Source organism: Nicotiana tabacum, chromosome 4, assembly GCF_000715075.1.
Source record: "Nicotiana tabacum cultivar K326 chromosome 4, ASM71507v2, whole genome shotgun sequence".
NCBI classification, from domain to species: Eukaryota; Viridiplantae; Streptophyta; class Magnoliopsida; order Solanales; family Solanaceae; genus Nicotiana; species Nicotiana tabacum.
This window is the reverse complement of record NC_134083.1, coordinates 17,882,722-17,903,502: the sequence shown is the minus strand read 5'-3', so window position 1 is coordinate 17,903,502 and position 20,781 is coordinate 17,882,722. Positions and strand designations below refer to the sequence as shown.

General features: G+C 35.7%; 1 protein-coding gene across 2 annotated transcripts; it reads left to right on the top strand.

The window, feature by feature from the left end:
• The first annotated feature begins 11,871 nt into the window (after window positions 1–11,871).
• LOC107774410 (protein FRIGIDA) lies at window positions 11,872–18,523 on the top strand. Of its 2 annotated transcripts, XM_016593931.2 has the most exons (4): window positions 11,873–12,974; window positions 15,623–15,798; window positions 15,897–16,823; window positions 17,329–18,523. In XM_016593931.2, the coding sequence occupies exons 1-4, from the start codon at window positions 12,041–12,043 to the stop codon at window positions 17,338–17,340; spliced, it is 2,049 nt and encodes a 682-aa protein (XP_016449417.2). In that variant the 5' UTR covers window positions 11,873–12,040; the 3' UTR covers window positions 17,341–18,523. The 2 variants fall into 2 exon arrangements, with proteins under 2 accessions (XP_016449415.2, XP_016449417.2); XM_016593929.2 differs by lacking the exon at window positions 17,329–18,523 and having other exon boundaries at window positions 11,872–12,974; window positions 15,897–17,219.
• The last annotated feature ends 2,258 nt before the right edge of the window (window positions 18,524–20,781 follow it).

The following is a 20,781-nucleotide window of genomic DNA, read 5'->3' as shown; positions in this document are numbered from 1 at the left end:
GAAATATGTGTCATTACGACTGGTGAGATTTTGGGTCTTGACAGAAAAAAATCAATACTCTGCAAAATTTGCATAGCCGCGCCGCATGGGGCGGCGCAACGCGCGACGCGACAATGCTAGAAGTGGCCAAAAACAATTTTTCGGCACGTTCTGAAATTTCCTACATGCGCGCCTCGGTAGCCCAAAAATGTAATAGTGACGTCCCATTTCGGCTAAGAAAGGATAATTTCATCTGGGGTTTATTGGGAGATGGCTTAAATACACGAGAAAATACCATTTTCGGGACTTTTGAAATAATTTCGACAAAAGGAGGCTAAGGAGGAGTTGGAAGAACACAAGCACAAGGATTTCATCATTCCTTCCTCACTCAAGATCTGGTTTTGGATTGAATTATGTTTTCCTATACTTTAGTTATATTTGTGAAGAACTTCTCCATGTCTATGGAGTAGATCCTTTTGTGTTTTGATTGATTTGGTGTATTGATGATTGTTTGTGGATTATAACTCTATTTTTATATATTTGAATAGTTTTTGGAATATTTAATTGTTGCATCTATATTCACTTGTTCTTGTAATCGAAAGAGGTATAACGTGTGATATCTTTGCATTATATTGTTGGTTGAGTTCGTAGATTCTTCTACGTAATCGAAATAGGCTAGTTAAATCATTGATTAAACCTAGTTAGGAGGATAATCGAGAGAGGTTTTCTTAAAGACCAATCCATTACGCATTCTTGCATATCTTCACAGAGTTTAAAATGGTCCATATTGAGAGGTTGAGACTTAATCGAGAGAGGAGTTTCTACTAAACAATTGTACTGATAATTAAGTGAATTCGAGAGACTCACTTGAACATTAGAAGTGAATTATCTAGAGTTAAATCCCAGACAATTATCTTGCACCTATCCTATCAAAACCCCCATTTTCTCCCACTGATATCTTCCTTTGCTTATCCTTGCTTCGATTGTCATTAGTTAATTAGCTATAGATTCTTAATTAATTTTAGTATTAACCATATAAATCTAAATTGTTGATCATCTTGGATAGCAATCTAGCTACAAACTACGGTAGTACTGTTTAACTCCAATCCCTGTGGATACGATATTATATTATATTATATTATATTTGACTAGCAAGCATATTTAAGTGTGTGTTTTGCGCTCGTCATACATACTTCCTCCATCCCATTTTATTAAAGTATTTAACTGGACATCCAATAAAAACACAAAATTGTGATTTAAAATATGCTTTAAATATTAATATGACTAACTTCAAACTTCAGACCTGACTTTTAAAGTTAGACTTTGGCATAGCTGACTAAATTTGGGAACTTCAAACCCACAATTTTTTACTTTAAACTGGGAATGTCTAAGGGGAGGGTATTGAGTTCTTAAGGGGACTTGGTACAAGGCGGTACCGGTAAAGGGGGTTCCTTAGGGGGGTTGTGATTAAGGGGATTTAAGAGTACGGGGTAAGGATACTTTTAAGGGTACCATACCAGTATCACTACCTATTCTGGGGGGGGGGAGGGGTACTTAAGGGGAAATAAGGATACGTAGAGGTATTTTTAAATTAAAATTTTAAAAAATTACTATATATAAATACACACAAACTTTACGGGACGAAAATAATTTAATACTTTTATTTCAATACTTAAAAAACAAAAATTTACATTTTTTTGAACGATTTACGTAATTTTTCAATAACTTTTATTGATTCTTCGCTCGAAATTGATAACACTTGCTCTTCTGTGTCCCCGTTGTCTCCTATAGATAGTATTTCACTATAGGCATCACCGTCTTCTTGTATTATTTATGGAAGGCCAGAGTTTCTTCTCTCCGATTTAATCCATTATTTCATCAAGCCTTCATTTCCTTCATCATCGCGAACATTATTTTTAACAGTTGTTCAGGAAAACTTTGAAAAGTAGGATTATACGTTTTTTGTATGTAGCGAATAAACCCGAACTGGTTAGAATTTGTTTCAAAACGAGGATCCCCTTCCTTAGCAATACCCTTAATCAATTTATTACACACCTTTTTACTAGTTTGGGAGCTATTTTTAATAATAAATAATTAAAAGAACAACACAAGTATAACAAAAATAAATGCGAAATTTAATAATAGTGCTAGAACGTTAATTGCAATTAGAGATAGAGAATTAAAGAGATAGGACAGTTTTTTTGGTGAAAACTAAAAGAATGAAATAAGATATTTATAATTTTAAGATGGGTCCAAAGTATATTTGAAAAAACTTAAGGGTTAAAAATATAAATTACGGGATGGAAGGTGGGATGCTAGGGGGCTAGAGAGGCAAAAATAGTCGTTTTTGGCCACTGCCAACGATTATTTTTTAAAAAATAATCCTTGGCTAACGGTACAAAATCGGCTACCTTTAAAAAAAAAATTAAGGGTACCGCGTTGGGTACCTTAAAGGTACGGACCCATACGTTTCTCATTTTGTATCTTGATTAATTGGATCGTTTCTTTATGGATTCCTATCCCAAACTCTTCGAGATGTGTTTCCGAGTATTCCTTGATCATTTCATCTAAGAAGAGGAGTTCCTCTAATTCTATGAATTTTTCTAGAAGAAAGCTAAATACAAGAAAAGATAAGAAGAGATGCATTCGCCCCCTATATATTTGATACCTTCTCCTACAATGAAACTAATAACCCCAACCCGTTAGTCATCCCATCAATTACTCGTCAGTTCTACTTGTATTTTTTTGCGGTACCCTCCCGGTCCCCGTTCCCTTTACCCAAATTCCCTATCCCTACCCCCAATACGGAACGGTACCAGTACCGCTTTGGATACTTCCCTCACCTTAGATAGCCCTACTTTAGACCCACATGTTGAAGTTAATTATAAGTTCAAAAAAAAAAGGAATTCGTAAATTTAGCTATTCCTTAAACAAGGGTCCTAAAAACGGCTATTTATGTACTTCGCCGTTTTTGCTAAGAGATATGGGCTATTTTCGTCTCGGTTACCTACTAAAGCCCAAGACCAATGGTTCAACAGCCCAATTAAGCCTCTCAAGAAGTTGCTGGGGGACTGGCCCTATGTAGACTGGAAAGTGGAAACATAAAAGAGAGAACGGGGTTTTTGGAGGAGAGACTAGCGGGGAGGAGTCGAGGGGGTTTAGTAGAAATGGCGAAGTCCTGTAAGGGCCTTGCTATGGAACTCGTCAAGTGCCTCAGCGAATCCGATTGCGTTAAGGTATCCTTTTTTGCTGTTTTCTCGTAAATATTTGTTAATTTCTGTAGTTCCTGAAACTCTAAAGGATCATCTGGTTTGATCTTTTAGGTTGAGAAGAAACCTTTCAGGGAATGTGCAAAAGAAAAGAGTCCATTAATTCCCAGTGAATGTGTAGGACTAAGGGAAACTTACTTCAATTGCAAGAGAGGACAGGTATACTTTCTTTTCCCCTTAAAAATATTGAACCTAGAAGTTGAGATCCTTTTCCCCATTCCGTGTAAAATATCAGTACATTATATTTTACTGCTAGTTTTTTCACCTGGCATGTGCTTTCCCGTGCTATTATCTTTAAAACTCTTCATGTATGCTAATTGCTATGATCACATGAACTTGTCTTGTATAGCTTTTCTGTGTCTGGACTTTTAATTTTTAGAAGAGTTAGTTATACACTAGTCGCTTGATGCAAAAATTCTCTAGTTTGATCTTGGGAAATGGAAGAAGGAAATGTTTTTTTTTTGGATAGTTACCAAGCGCTGCTGGAAATATAATGTCAAGATTGATAAAGAAGTGGTTAGAGCGCATTCATATAGTCAAATCTAACTAGGGTGTGCTTGAGGCCTAGTTGATTGATTAATTGATGTTTGTTGAAAGTAAATTAACAAATACACTCTAGCATCAATTCCTCCTCCCTTCCCACTAGGTCCTCCAAAAAATAATACTCTATATGTATTGGTCAATTTTGATCATTTTGCCATCTTTTTGTTATATAAAACCTACTGGTAATTGTTTATATTTTCATTCTTTGGTTTGACGTTTGGGAAAAATATCCAAACTAGAATATACCAATGCAAAATTTTCTCCTTAGATAATGCACTTAGTCTCAAATATTTCAAGATCATAGAAGATAAACAATATGCCAAATGATTGTAGTGGTATACTTCAAAGACAGATAAAAACAATTCCAATGGAAATTTAAATTTCTCCATCACAAGTCTTCAGATGACTTAAAGGTACCAACACATAATTTCAACAAAAAAAATTTCTTTACGTCATCACACTATAGCCAAGTGCAAATCCATTAAATAGCCATTAGATGAGTAAATGAGTCATCAAATATAAACAAACTAAATATTCAAAATTTCTTTCTGTACAAGAGTCTCTACACATAGAAATATTGCACTACATAGACCTAATATTCCTAGTTTCTCTAAATGCACGAGTCTTTATATAAAGCGAGGTAGTACAAAAGTCATAAGATAGCCAAGACTACAAAATAGAAATAAACTTTATAGAAAGGTTGTTTTCCTAATAATATTGGTATATTTATATTTCATATCATCTTTAAAGTAGAGCTATAACTCTATTGACAAAGATCAATATCGGAAAGGTCTGCGTACACACTACCCTCCTCGGACCCCACTTGTGAGGCTTTACTAAATATGTTGTTGTTGTTATTTTAGTCGTTTCATCATGTATGATCACTTTGTAGTTGTTCTCACCTTTATCTTTGGTCACCTCAATTATGCAAGATTGCTAAGCTAGAAGCATGTGTTTGAGTCATTTTACTCTTTATCTCATTAAAAGATGTTTCTTTCAACTGCATTTACTAACTCATCAATGGTTGAATGGGCCAATTGATATTGAAGAGATTGAATAACACCAAAGAATTTGAAGTTTAAAACATTCAAAATCTTAGCGGTTTATAGCATGGCCAAATATCAAATTCACCTTGTCAAGTGGCTTCATTTAATTTCAAATCATTGATATTAATGTCAGGTCTTGCATTATCTTATTAATTAAAAAATAAGAGCTATTCGCTTTGAAATTGACTATTTTGATCTAATAGTTGAAAGAACCTTGTCCGCCATTACAAACTTTGGTGGTATCTTTAGTCATGGATAATATGTCTCGTTTTCAAAGTTACTGCAGCTTGATTTTTTTCTAATTCATTTAGCTGCCTCTTTGACAAGGAGGATTCTTATCTTTCCTAAAAATAATTCAATTTTATTTTGATCAAATCTATGGCAGCAACAACAACTATAAACGTAAGTTTTGTAATGAAGTTCTTGCTTTTGCATGATCTTAATGGGTTGGGCTCTTGAATACAGAGAGAAGATATCACCTCTCATATAGGGTATTGGTTTAATGGTAAGAGTACAACACGTATTGTGTGGGTTAGTCACACGTCACGAGTGAATCCCGTCATAGATATAGCAGTTTGAACCGTGCGCTATGCCTTCAGGGATTTCTCGGTTATATAAAATAAGATAATACCTTTCATATTTATATGATGGGAGGAAACTATTTTCTCATCAATATGAACATAGTTAAATATATTTAAGAACATTGGATTTGAATAGACTATGCCCCGCTTAATCATTGATGGACATAATTGTAGTCTTTGCCTTTTGTTTCCTCCGTCAAATAATGCTTTATAATCTTGGTATGTCCTAAAGGCACCTTCTTTGCTACGTCGATAAAGAATTGTCGTTGACGTGTCTGCAACACAAGCTAAAGTTTGAATATCCACTCGAAGAGAAAGAGGACTTTCTTTTTAAGATTTTTCTTAAGATAAAGTATTTATTAATAAGTAGTAGCAAGAGGGTAAAATTACAAAAGTTAAAGGAGCGAGCTCCCAACTAATTACATTTTCTGAGAACTCAAAAGCTTCTTCCTATATCAGATTAATATCAATTTAAATTCGTTTTCTCCCAACTCTTCTCGTAAGACTTGATAACGTATCATCAAATCTTGCCGGTAAAGTTGGGAGAAAATGAATTGAAATCGGTATCAATCTGGTAAAGAAAACTCTTTTGAATCGTCAAACGAATATTCGATATTTAGCTTGTGTCGTGGACATATCAATAACAACTCTTTTTCGGCATATCAAAGAATGTGCTATTAGGACACATATAAATGCTACAAAGCCTCATCTAATAGGAAAAAAAAATAAAAAGGTGAGGCTCCAATTCTCTCTATTAATAATTGAGTTGGATATGCTCTATTCAAATCCAAGTCTTTAGATATGTTTAATTATGTTCATATTGATGAAAAATAGTTGTTTTTATAACAAATTTGAAATGCAGTATCTTCTCCTTGAAGAACAAAAGTTCGACCCATATAGATCACACAAAAGTAAGAATTTCTTTAGAATTGTTATGTTTATCGCTGCTATTGCACGCCCTATATTTGATCAAAATAGACTTGAGTTGTTTTCAGTAGAAGAAACATGAATCTTCTCTCGTGATCAAGGAGGCAGCTATCGAGTTGCAGAAAGTTTGGAAATGAAACCTATTTTTTCCGTGACTAAAGATATCATTATGGCTTGCTTAATTGCAAAATGTTCTTCCAACGATTAGGTTAAAATGGCTAATTTCATATTCAAATGTTCTTATTTTTATTCAACAAGATAATGTTGGTCCTTACATTAATGTCAGTGGTTTGGGATGTAATTAAGTTGCGTGACAAGGTGATTTTTATTTTCAGCTATGCGTTTAACCTCCCAATATTCATATCTAAATGTTTTAGACTTTGGATTCTTTAGAGTTGTTCAATTCCTTCAATATCAACGACTCCTTAAACGATTGATGAATTAGTAAATGCAATTGAAACATCTTTTAATGAGATGAATGTGGAAAAACTCAATCACATATTTCTAACTTTGCCTTGCATGGTTAGCTAAAAGGCGGGAACACCAACAAAGTGCTACACATTTAGAAAAAAATGACTAGAACGAGAATGAAGTCTTCCTGTTCAATTTTGTTATGATGTTAATGAAGCTATAACGCTACTTTAAAGATGATATGGGATATACACATGTCAATGTCGTTAGGAAAATTGCATTTTTGTAAAGTTTGTTTCTATTTTTTAACCTTGGCCATCTTGATGCTTTTGTATAGCCTCTCTTTTTGTATATGCTCGTGCATTTAGAATTTTAGAGAAGCTATCAACATTAAGTCTATGTAAATTTATATCTCTATTTGTAGAGACTTGTGTACGTAAAGAAGTTTTGAATATTAAGTTTGTGTTTATCTTTGATTGTTTTACATTTACTCATCAATTGGTAATTTAATAGATTTGCGCTCGGATATAGTGTGATGATGAAAGGGAAAATTCTTTGTTAAAATAATGTGTTGGTACCTTTACATATTCTAAAAACTCGTGATGGAAATTTACGATTTGCGTGGAGTTGATTTTCTGTCCTTGGATACTTTAAAATCATTCCGCCAGAGATAAGCGTGTATTTTTGTCTTCTATGATCATGTAATAGTTGGGAGTTGCACATTGTACGAGGAAAACTTCTTTGTGTTGATATTCAAGTTGTTGGAGGACTTATTCCCGAACTAGGAAATGGACCTGCAATTTGCTTGTTCTGGCAAGTTGTTTTGGTGCATTATCTATTCGAGTAACACATGATCATCTTCTTGGTGCCAATTATTTTTGTGGAGAAGCAAGGAGTAATGTTTTCCATGTTTGTGCATTAATTTATGACGTCTGATTAAGGGGAGTCTTGGAGCAATGGTAAAGTTGTTTCCGTGGGACCTATATGTCACAGGTTCGAGCCGCGGAATCAACCACTGATGATTGCATCAGGGTAGACTGCCTACATCACACCCACTTGGGGTGCGGCCCTTCCCCGTATCCTCCGTGAACGTGGGATGCTTCGTGCGGGGCAACCCTTTTTGTGACGTGAATACTATAATGATTTATCTTGGCCTTGGTATATCATGCATTTGTTTAGGTGTGCATATTTCACTGTTTAGGTAGGTGTTCAAGTACTTTAGTCTTACAATGACAATTCTAGAAGTTGTTCTTATGATGTAATGCAGAATTTTGCATTTTTGTGTTGACTTATAAAAAATAAAACTGATAGAAGTATAAGTTTATTACGCCGGAGGATCTGATGGCCCATGTGATTGTCAAAGTAAACGCATGTGAACCGCGGTTACTTTTGTGCTGATTCCCATATAACCTTAAATAAAATTACATGCTTCCTGTCAGTTGGATCCGATATTTGCACTGTGATATTGACTATCTTGTGCTTGTCAACACACTTTCTGACCGATAATTTTCCTCTTTCAGGTGGACATGAGAGCTCGAATTCGGGGAAATAAGGGCTATTAATTGGTAGTGCCGGTGCGAATTCCACATATGGGAAGTATGATATGTTCCTGACTGGGCTGCATGTGTTGTACTTGCAGTGTCTTTGTACAGATTGCAATCGACAATTTTCTGAGAGATGGTACACACACAAGCTTCTTGGACACAGTTTACTTGACAGACTTTGTATTTGGTGCTTTGGACACTTCTTAATTTTGAATAACGTTGATATTGGATGAGAAGTTGTGGAAGAGAGTTTAATTCTCACTTCTCATCATGAATGATTAATCTGTTTTTCTTTCACTGATGTGCCATGTTGGAGAGACGATTTGTCTATCTATTTCTTAATAGAAGTTCTTGCTCTGATTATATGTCCTCAATTGAATAAAATGAGCCAAAGGTAGTGGGAGGAAGGGAAAAAGTTAAATTAATTGTTGGATTCACTCTTCGAGATTCTAAAAAGGGAGATACGAGATATGTTTTTAACAATGGGTGAATGAACTTTGAGAGACTGAGGGAACTCCCTCGTGTTGCCAGGAAACAAAGGCTTGTTTTGGATCTTAGTTGCTGGGAATAGATGGTAATTTATGGCATTCCTTGGCAAGCACTCCCCAATTCTTGTATTATATGCTGAAGGTCAGATGTCATTATAATGGTTGACATATTTTCAGATTTTAATTTAGTGCTGATGATGGATTAGTCTTATAGTGGGAGGGAGAATATCAGAGTTTGCCAAGGGATGCTATATGATTTTTGATGTTGAATTCATTTTGCCCAGGAATGTCTGTCGTCATAATAATGTCACAAAATGAGAATTTTACATTGACGGAGCCAATTTCTGTATATAATAAGAAATTTCTCGTACTTAATAAAATAAGTTTTCTTCAGCATATTATAAAAATATAGAATATGATGCAAATTACAGAAAGTGCATAATTTTGTTCCTTCCTATACAATATTTGAAACTTATTTACCAAAATTGTTCTTAGTTTGTATATTACTCACCATAAACAAAGATTGATTACAACTTATATACAATCGATTATTAATACATTAAATTAGGAGATTCAGTTACACTTTTCCTTTTTTGTCTCCTTCTCTCTTTCCCTGTTCTCTGCCACCTCTCTCTCCACCCAAAAGCATTTGAATATTGAATCTACAAATGTTATTGATGCCTTCCTTCATCGGCGGTGGCACGATCTCCGCGAAGGGGTTCAAAAAAAAAAAGTTAAAAAAAATTGTAGCTAGTGAGAATTGAACATATGACCTTACAGAGGTTTTGAACTCCTTGACTACTAAGCTACACTTTTGGTCTATGTCAAGGGAATTCAAAACTTAATATGTAGAAGTAAAAAACAGAGTTTGCCTTATATATACAGTGTAATTTTTCGGCGGGGTCCGCCCCTAAATCCGCCCCTGCCTTCCTTAGTTTCCGAACAAAGTCAATAAATTCATGTTACCAAACAAACTAATGTTTCAGCGATAACTGTTTCACAAATGTTACCAATGCCTTCCCGTGTTTTTGTTTCAGCAAAACATAATGTGGACCCGAAAGAGAGATATTGATTCTTTCTATCTTCTTTTCTTTTCCATAAATAGGTATAGGGCTGAAAAGATGAATCTTATGTTTCTGCAACCTACAGTATGTAAATTCTAACAACTCTAGCAACATATAAACTAAAAACAAATTTCGTACAAATTTCGAGAGTGTTTGGCTAAGCTTATAAGTTGGTCAAATTAGCTTATAAATATTTTTTGGCTTATCTATGCGTTTGGTAAATAACAAAAGTGAGTATTTATAGGCCAAATTAAGTTATAAGCCATAAGTTGTCATTCCCAACTTATGACTTTTTAACTTATAAGCACTTTAGTTTGACCAAAACTTTTACTATTTTGTCCATATTATTATTATTATATAATTCTGAAATATATTTATTTTAATTAAACTAACTCTATTCTTCACTTAACTCTTTTCCGGGCTTATTTGCCAGAAACATTGTCGACCATCGTGGGTTGTTCTAGTGGTGAGCACCCCCACTTCCAACCAAGAGGTTGTGAGTTTAAGTCATCCCAAGAGTAAGGAGGCTAGTTCTTGGAGGGAGGGAGCCGAGGGTAGTTCTTGGAGGGAGGGAGCCGGGGGTCTATCGGAAACAATCTCTCTACCCCGGATAGGGGTAAGTTCTGCGTACACACTACCTTTCCCAGACCCCACTAGTGAGATTATATTGGGTTGTTGTTGTTGATTGCCCACCATCGTGAACAACAAAAAGGTGTTTACCCGTCGACATAAATCAATCAAATAAATTTGAGTTAGAAAAATTCTATCTTCTGTAAATCGACTTTCTTCATCTCTTTGAAACGTGGTTGTTTTGCATCATTCAAAATTCTATTGTGAAATATGAACTAAATTATCTATTTTTAATTGCATTGTGTTGGTAATGAAAAATGACGATGTAATAATGATCTTCTTATTCTACTTTAGCTCACTTTTGCTAAAATAATATATACTTACTAAATATTAAAATTTAATTTAATCAATTTTGAACCTAAAGTAAATTCATAAGTTAGTTTATACTTCAATCAATTTAGAATTTGAAATCTTGCATAATTATATATTTAGTAGTGTAAACAGTTTAAGGGGCATTTAAGTCATTACATCACAAGAAAATACTTATCAGCACCTATTTACCAAACACTTAGTTAGCTTATTATCAGTTTCATCACTTAAATCCAAATACATAACTGCTTATTTATTAAATCAGTTTCAGCACGTAAAAGTACTTTTCAGCACTTGATGCTTATTAGCCACTTTGAATCAGCTAAGCCAAACATGCTCTTAATATAAATTTGATATATCTACAATAATATATATACTATAAATAAATTTAATACAACTAATTATATAATATACAATTTATTTACAACTTATCTATAATTTTCATACATTATTTTTATCCAATTAAATACATCTACAATATCATACAACTTAAATACAAATTTCATATAAATTTTATATAATATATATTTTGTATATGATTTATATATATTTTGTATGTGGTGTGTTCTTCTTCCTCTCTGAAATTCCAATCAAAACTTTCTCTCTTAAAATATAACTTTATGTAACTTTCATACAATTTCATACAACTTTATGTAAAAAGAAAGTATTTATAACTTAAATATAAATTTCATACAACGATTCATACATTATACAACTATTTTCAACTTTCATACAATATTTAAATAAAAAATAGATAATTACAATAAAATATAATTTAAATATAATTTACATACAACTATAATATAATTTTGTAACTATTGTATGCCTTGTGTTCTTCTTCTATTGATGAATTCCCTAAAAAAAGGAGGATTAAGAGGAGAGAAAAAGGAAGTAAGAGAAATTGGGAAAGAACAAAGAAGGAAAAAAGAGAGAGACGGAGAGAGACAGCAGTGATGAGAAATAATTAATTTTTTATTCAATTAATAATATAAAAAAAAGATAGTCGTTAATATTAATTTGTATATAATTGATAAACTTGATTAAGAATGTTAATAAAGTTTTCGTAGTATAAGAAGTAAAAATCGATAATGCAAATAACTCGGTTGCTGTACCCGAAAGAAGCCCAATAACAGAAGAATGTAAACAGATAAAAGAAAATGACGAAGGCGTGGATTGCAGGAAGAAGCGTTCCTCTTCCTATTATCGGAGACGCATTAGGGATTTCTGATTCATCAGTTCTACTCCGACTATGGCTAAACCAGCAGATACCGCCGCAACTGCGACACCTCAATCACAACAAACAGTAAACGATTCGCTGCAGAATGTAAACAAACAGTCGGAATTTCAGCAACCACCAACTCATTCCCAGGATGACTCAATTGCCAATCTCCGCAAACTCACCGACTCCCTCTCAGCATTCCAGCGCTGCTTCGCTGACCTACATCAACACATTGATTCCATTCGAACCGTAATCGACTCTATGCTTCCCCCACTTACAACTAATACTACTCCTTTACCCACGTCATCACCGCCACCAGCCCCAGCCGCAGAGCCAGAACCATCTTGGGAATCTGATCCCTCAGAAGGAGAAGGAGAAGAAAAAGAAAAAGAAAAGGAAGAAGAAGTGAAATCCCCTCCTCATCCAGAGCTGAAATCCGCTCATCGTGCAGAGCTGGAGAGCCTTTGCAAAACGATGAGTGGCCGTGGTCTACGGAGGTACATGGGAATGCATCTCTCAGATATAAAAGGACTGCTCGAACAAGTCCCTAAGGCATTGAGACTCTCCCCCAATCCAGCAAGGCTTGTATTGGAATGTGTCGGCAAGTTTTATTCTCAAAAGGGCAGTGTGTTTGTTAAGTGCTCACATATGGTCCGTTCAAGGCTGGCTTCTGTATTGGTTTTGGAATGCTTCTTGTTGTTGGGAATCAACGACGAGATTGAGAAAAGGGTGAAGCAAGAGGCAGAGCAGGCAGCTTTAGCATGGAGAAAGAGGTTGATTGCTGAAGGAGGTGTACTTAAGGCTAAGGAAATTGATGCCCGGGGTTTGTTGATGCTTATAGGGTCTTTTGGGATTCCAGGACGATTTAGAAATGAGGATATCAGGGATTTGCTTCAGGTAAGTTGCATCAAGCGGTATTATCGTGCCCTCCGGAGATCAAATGTCCTCGTGGCAAAGATTCCAGGTCCTTTTTCATGAATCCAATTTGTCGTTAAGCTACATTTGCATTTCATCATTTGCTATTCATGTGAGATGGTGTGTGCTGTTAACAAGTTTAGTGTCGTTCCCTTTAGTTGGGTTTGATTGAAGCAAAATTATATAGAAGCAACAAATAAATACCTAATGTACAGTGGTGATAACAATCTATGGGAAAACATTGTACCTTTAGAAGTGGTTTCATTTGGTTGGATTGCCGTGCATGAAGCTTCCCTAACTCAGCATTACCTTAAAGAATGTAAATGATTTTGACTCTATGAAAGACTTCCTGAGCTCCTTGCATACTTAGAGGGAGTAACACATCTGCTGTATTTTTGGAGACCATCAGCACTTGCTTGGTACTGTTCTTTTGGGGGGAAAATGTGCTTATCAAACAAAAGAAATAAAAAGGTTTTCCTTCCCTTCTATTTACTGGTGTCTACCACAATTTTTTGTTGTTTGCTTTCCTCCTGCTCCCGCCCTGCCCCTTTTATTCATCTCACTAACTTCAAAGGCACTTTTGCCTTTTCCATCATCATGCCCCAAAGAGACACCAATAGCTCCCACCCTGTTCATCTATCCGATTTGGAACACCAATTTTTATTTGAGATTTCACAAAGAGTTGTCTGAGCATCAGAATCCCCATCTTCTAGTACTTTTGGACCATAAGTAGGTCTTTGAGGACAACAGCTTCCCGGATCCTCTAAGGTCCTCCTACAGTTGGTCCCCAATGAATCATAATCCATGATGATGATTATATTTTTGTATAAGAACATAGCTATCATTCGTTCGATTCATATCTTTCTTGGCTAAGATTTCATGCATAGAACTTCTTAAACGGAACATTTTTTTAGAATTGGTATTAATATTGAAACTAAGAAAATGCTGAAATATGTATATGTGAGCAAACAACCAAAAGAGAAATCTTTGCTAATCTTGCATGGAATCTAAAACTTTTTTAAAAAGATCTTGTGCATAAATGAACAAATCATGCAAAACTGTTGACTCAAATATATGTGATAAGGTTAATTGGGAATAGTAATACTGTATTAAACAATTGCTAGTTAACCGGAAGGATCATGCTTACAATTTTTATTTCTTCATTTGCTTCGTTTGTGTTTTTTGGTAAGTGTTAGAAGGCACTCAACTTATTGAGCTAATTTCAATGAATTTAAAAGTTTGTATACATTTTGTTTTTGCTTCTGCTTCGTTTGTGTTTTTTGGTAAGTACTAGGAGCCACTCAACCACTTGAGCTAATTCGATGAATATAAATGCCTGTAAATACAGTTTTTTCTGATAAACAAAAAAGAAATTTGTATACAAATTTTGAATAAGACAATTGAATAAGTTGTTTATTAGTGCGGATACGTGCTTTTATGTGGAAGTGACTGGTTTATAGGCCAAAGCATAATCTGGTGTTGATAATGATAATATCAGCCAGGGATTTGAAGATGATAAGGATGATCATTTGGTCTGGGCTGTGCAGAAAATGGCTAATTTACAGTTAAATCTTGCTATATCTTCTTGGCTTTGGTGGATAATCTTCTTGGCATTGAAAGGTTATTTTGGGGGTCCAAGGTGCCATATAAAATGGCATAATTTTGGTGGGTTTTGGCTCATGATGGTCGTTTAACTCAAGCAAATATGCAGAAAAGAGGTGTTCATATGTGCAACAGGTGCTTCTTTTGTGAAAAGAGATTTTGAAGACAGTAAGCATCTGTTATACACTGTGAAGTCACTGGGCAACTTTGGCAGTTATTTTTCAATATTTTTGGGTTCAAATGGGGCATCCCAGCAGGAGTTTCTTAATAGCTGGTTGTTCTACAGAGGCAGCAAGGAGCTGAAAAAGCTTTGGAGATCTATTTCAGGTTGTGTTCTTTTGGACTATTTGGAGAGAAACCAGAGATATTTGAAAACAAAGGTGTCTCTATCCATATGTTGAAGTTTAGATGTTTGTGTAACTTAGCCTCTTGGTGTAATCTAGCTGATATATATGATGAGGGTAAGTTGATAGAGTTTATTAGCTCCCTGCAGGAACAACAATGATGTAATCTTTGGAAGCCGAGCACTATCTTAAAGCCGGTGGCTTTTAGTTTCAATAAAATTTTACCTTATAAAATAAAAGAGCTCTAGCCAGGGTGGAGGATAATGCTTACTTGAGACTCAGAGACACAAATATGGAATGGAGCGAAATTTAATGTCTGAAATTGAGTGACAAAAAATTAAAGCATTTGGGGAATATCTTGGCGTCATTATTGGAGAGAAAAATTAACTAAGCTAATAATTGAAACAGAAAATCTTATGGACAGGAACAAGCAGTGAATACTGGGACGGGAGAATGTTTGTCGTTTCTTTCTTTTCACATTCTATGGGGCAACTTTTCAATTTAGGGAAACTTAAAGTTCAAGTCAAGGACACCTTTTCAACCTCACAATCTGCTCGGTAGTCCACCTTCTGATTATTTGTTTTCGTAGTTCGTGGTTTCAGAGATGAAGCCTCATTATGTGATTGCATCTTACTATGATTTATTTTTCAGTTTTGCATTCCTCTTCTTTATCACAAATATTACATTTGACCTTGTCGTAGTTGCTAATTTATCTGCCTGCTTAACACTGGATTATGTAAATCTGTGACAGAAATAATAGAGGGGATGCTGAAGCAAAAGATGGAAGTTGACGCTGTTCATATTGCCTATACTTTTGGATTTGAGGACAGATTTAATCCTCAGAGACTTTTGACATCATTTTTACTAGATACTAAAGAGTCATTGAAGAAAATGAAGGAAAACTCACATGGTTCACATGCTGCTGTGGTAATTCTTGAATTTCATTCCAGCACTAATAACCCTCCCTATCTGATTTCTCTCTCGGTCTCCTCAAGTTAACCATGCATTTTGTTATGATTAAGCAGAATGAAGAAAAAAGGAAACATTTGTTTGCTCTGAAATCTGTCATCAAATGTTTGGAACGCCATGATACCGATCCTTCAAAACTTATTCCTGGATGGCAAATCAATGAGAAGATAATGAAGTTGGAGAAAGAAATTGCTGAATTAGATAAGCAGACAGGTGGGAAGATGGCACAAAAGAGAAAACTTGATGAAACTGAGTCGTCGAGAAGGTTCAGAAATAAAGAAGCAAAACAGTCGCGTATTCCACCATGGCTACGGCAGCAAAGAGTTGTTAATCATGTTGATAGTGACTGCACCTTGCTAGAACGTCAAAACGCTGGCCATGTTCATGGTTATACTGTGTCCTCATCAGTATTGCACGGACCTGTTGCCGGCTCGATGCATGAAAATGTTGCTGACTCCCTTGCAGCAACTGTGGCCATGGGTCGAGATGGAGCAAGGATATTAGCAAGTGTCGATGGTATTCGAGCAGGTATATCAGAAGGCATGGATATTGTTCAGCAAGGAGCTTCATATGCTGGAGGTCATGGAAGGACTCTAGTTGATAGTACACCTGAGCAAATAGGGAGTCATACTGGTCAGTTATATGGATGGTGTGGTAATGCAGCCGTGTATGACGGACTGGCCTCCTGCAGCTATGCTTATAGGCCATCATCATACTTGGAAGGTTCTACGGGTTTGCCAAACACCCAACCCAGTGATGCTTATAGATCACCACCATACTTGGAAGGCTCTACGGGGTTGCCAAACACCATACACAGTGATGCTCATAGGCCACCACCATACTTGGAAGGTTCTGCGGGTTTGCCAAATGCCATACACAGTGATGCTTATAGGCCACCACCATACTTGGAAGGTTCTGCGGGGTTGCCAAATGCCATACCCGGTGATGTTGCTGGCCGGAGCTCTGCATCTGATATCTACCAGGTTGCTGATACTGTTACAGCAAGTGAACTATACAGGAACCGTGGCTCACGAGCAGTTGATGTTGTTTCATCTGCTGCGTCTGCTCATCCTTCGTCTTACTTGTACTGGCCGAGATAGTTTGGCCAGTCATTACTTGCTACCTTCGTTTCCTTTTTGTAGTATAGCCAATCTAGAAGTGATTTCACTATGGTCTCTTAGGACACGCAGTCTCAGTAATGTTTGTGTTCATTGGCTACTAAAAACCTTGGCCAATTTCCTAGGCTTAGCATAGTGATGTCTCAACTTTACCTGGTAAAAATTCATTTGTCTGGAATAAAAACCTTGCTTTTGTACTCCACGCCTTTGAAGCTTGTGTTGTATTGCTGAACAATTAATACACAAATGGGTTTTGATTTACTGGAGTTAGTGTATCTGTCATTTTTCCCCTTATGAAGACCTTGGTCATCTTCCCTTTCTTTCCTGACATGTTTTGAGAAGCTTACTAACGATATGTAAAATTGCGTAGGCATTTCATTGAAGTCAGGCCAGCTTCCTGCAGATTTAAATATTGGTGATTACGATGTTGCTGCTAAAGGACGCCAACGAAGACAAGATGGTAACAAATGGCGATGATAAAGCTAATGAGATGCAGGAGGAAACTTCAACTGAACAGAGAACTGACGGTCCTACAGATATGGAGTAGGACAAGATGACTTTCTTTTCTCTTATGTTACTGCCTCTATCATCTGGAACTGGTTGGTATTTGCATTAGTTGACAGCAAGAATATAATTGTGAGTAACATGCAGTAGCTTGTCACTGTTGCAGTTGTTACCTATTGTATTATATTGTTACTTTAAATATAATATTTTGATTATTACTCAAATTTTATTGTATCGTATTATTAAAACTGTCGTTAATATCACTGTAAGTATCTAATTTTTTACCGTGTTTAAATTTTTCCTCACTCATCTCCCTAAATACCTAACTTTTCACTTCCCCAATAAAACCCTCCAACTTTCACCACTCACGTCCCCACTCACATCCCCACCTTCCCCGTCATCTAAGACCACCATCAAATCCCTCATAAAAAAAACACTACCAAAACTCCTCCAAAGCAGCCGAGAAAAGCTCAAAAACGGGAGCAATTTTCAGCCATTAAAACAGCCAAAAAACGTCACTAAAACCACCCCCCAAAATCAGTTTCATCTCCACCCCAAAATACACCATGAAACACCTCAAAATCCACACTAAAGAGCAGCAAAACAAGTTGTGAAAACAGCTAGGAAGAGCAGCGAAAATCAGCTGCAAAACAATCCAAAGCGCTGCCCCTTTTCTACCCAAAATCAACACCAAAACACACCTGAAACCAAGCTCTAAACCCAACTGAAAAACCCAGCTGAAACAGTCCCTTTTTCCACCCAAAACAGTCTCAAAATCAGCATCCAAACCCAGCAAAAACAGCTCTGTTTTCCAGCCGAAAACCCAGCCAAATCAGCCATGAAATAGCCTTGAAACCAATTGCTTTACCTCCACGAAACCTAGCAAATCCTAACCAAAAATGGAATAGATTGAGTGAAGCTTTCTGTTGAGTCCGGTTTTCGATTTTCGAGAGCTTTGTTTGGGTATGTAGGCGAGGTTGTCCGGTCGAGTTTTGAAGAAAGATCCATGGCCATTATTTTCATTGTATTACACATCCATCAATAAAGGTCCGATTTCTCCATGTTTATCTCTTTGTTACGAGTTTCTTTAAGTTATTCTACTTTTGATATTGAACGAATGAAATTCTTACTTTTAAGTGTTCATTTCGATTTGTATTATGCTTGTGATTGTACCGTCTCTGATTGATGAGTTGTTTATTTGTGAATTTATTAGGTATGTAGATGAACTTATTTTGTCTTTTATGAACACTTTCGGTTGATTAAAAAAAAAAATTCATGTGGTTTACAAAGTTTCCCTAATTTTGGGTCTTAAGTTCTTGAAGTAAAATAATATTTTCCTTATTGTGGCAAGAATCTGAAATTAAATTGTTAACTTTAACGGGCCACGAGACTTGCAATTAACTTGCTCTAGAATGATATTTGTTACTCTTGGGTAAGGGTGGCAAGTGGGCCGGTCCCGGGCCTAAGTGGACTAAGTGGGCCGGTCCAGACGGTCTCGGTCCCTGGCCGGTCCCAATTTAGATGGGTCAAACGGTTCCGGTCCCGGTGGTCTTATGGCAGGAATCGGTCCGGGACCGGTCTCACAAACTAATGGTCTCGGGCTAAACGGTCCCAGCCTGCGGGCTAAGTGGGTCCAACATATACTTTTTTTAAAAATTTTTTTATAGAAATTTGAGAAAAAAAGATGTTAATAAAAATATCTAAGGCAATTCCTTGTAAATTTTATTATAGAATTGTGACCTAAATTTTTTAATTCAAATTTAAAGAAAAAATATTGTAAAGATATATTCAAAGCAATGCGTTATAATTTTATTATAGCATTAAAAAAATATGGTAATATATTTCTTAGTCTTCCTCCCCCTATGGAATGAGCACAACAAGGTGCTAATACCACTATTGAGAAGAAAAACAAACTAATCAAGATGTGCCAAAATACAAGTTACATAATACATACTAATTTTTGTTCATACAAGTTATATGGTATCTCTTACAAACTTCATAAATCCATCAAGGTTCAGAGGAATTTTCGTTGGTGGTGGCGGAAAAGAAGCTTGGTCATCACCGCTTTCGGGCGAAGTAGCATCTTCCGCAAGTTCAGCTAGCATTTTTTCGTAAGCTTTGTCTATCTCTGGTTGTGATTCAGCAAGTTCAAAATTTCTTCTTTCCAAACGGATCCAATCTGTGAAAAGTACTAATTTTTCCAAGCTCTCCCTCATAGACGCTCTATAATCACCGAGTTGAAGTCTTGCTTGACTGAAAGCGCTCTCCGATGCCACTGTTGAAACTTGAATAGTTAAAATGCCTCGGGCCATCCTTGAAAGAACCGAAAAGTATTTTTCTTTGTCCTTCCATCATTCCAAAAGATTAAAGGAGTCGTCGGGATTCACTTCCTCAATTCCCTGTGACAAATAAATTTCAAGCTCATTTAGTTGTGAAAAATTACTACTACTAGAACCTTGAGAACCTCTAAACCCTGCCCAAGCACTAAGTGCTCTTACTCATGCAGTTCTTTTAGATGTTTGAGAATCAGAAGAAGAAGGAGTTGGAACATTTGGTCTAGCATGATCTAATGCAACTTGATAAGCATTAATTCTAATTGAGGCTATTGCTTCCGCAAGTTTAGACAACTCCTCATCTTCAAGTGCTAAACCTTTATAAAGAGTTTCATACCAAAATTGAGGACCTCCTAATTTCATACAAGGATTTAACAAAGCAGCAACACCATAAATAAGGGGAATAGGGAAGAAATATTTTTTAATTTTTTTCTCATAGAATCAATAGCAAGTTGATAAATTTTTCCACCCTCTAAAAAATTAGCAAACAAATTTACAAGGTAAGAGCCATTTTAACTTTTTCAATTTCAATATTTAAAATTTTCATACCATCACCCACAATTAAATGGTAAATATGACAAATACATCTAACATGAAAAATGTTACTAAATGCAAGACTTAGTGTAGTGGTAAGCAAGGCTATAACATTTGTGCTACTATTAGCATTATCCATTGAAACTGACATTATTTTATCACTAATGCAAAAATATCTATAAATATCCGTAACTGTGCTAGCAATAAACTGTCTTGTGTGACGTGAATTAATTATTCTATAAGCAATAATGCACTTTTGCATTATCTAATCATCATCAATCCAATGACTGGTAACAGTAAGGTAATCACAGTCGTTACCATTTCTACCAATATCAGTTGTAATATCAACACGATAATTTATATGAGTAAATAAATAGCGCAAATATTGTTTATATTTATAAATATCACTCTTTACGGTTGTGCGAGGAAAACCTTTATAAGTAGGATTAAAA

Excerpts from the sequence above, each read along its gene's own strand:
- LOC107774410 (XM_016593929.2), top strand. The coding sequence starts at position 12,041 with ATGGCTAAACCAGCAGATACCGCCGCAACTGCGACACCTCAATCACAA. Across the intron at positions 12,975-15,622 it reads CCTCGTGGCAAAGATTCCAG|AAATAATAGAGGGGATGCTG; the intron begins GTCCTTTTTCAT and ends AATCTGTGACAG. Across the intron at positions 15,799-15,896 it reads ATGGTTCACATGCTGCTGTG|AATGAAGAAAAAAGGAAACA; the intron begins GTAATTCTTGAA and ends ATGATTAAGCAG.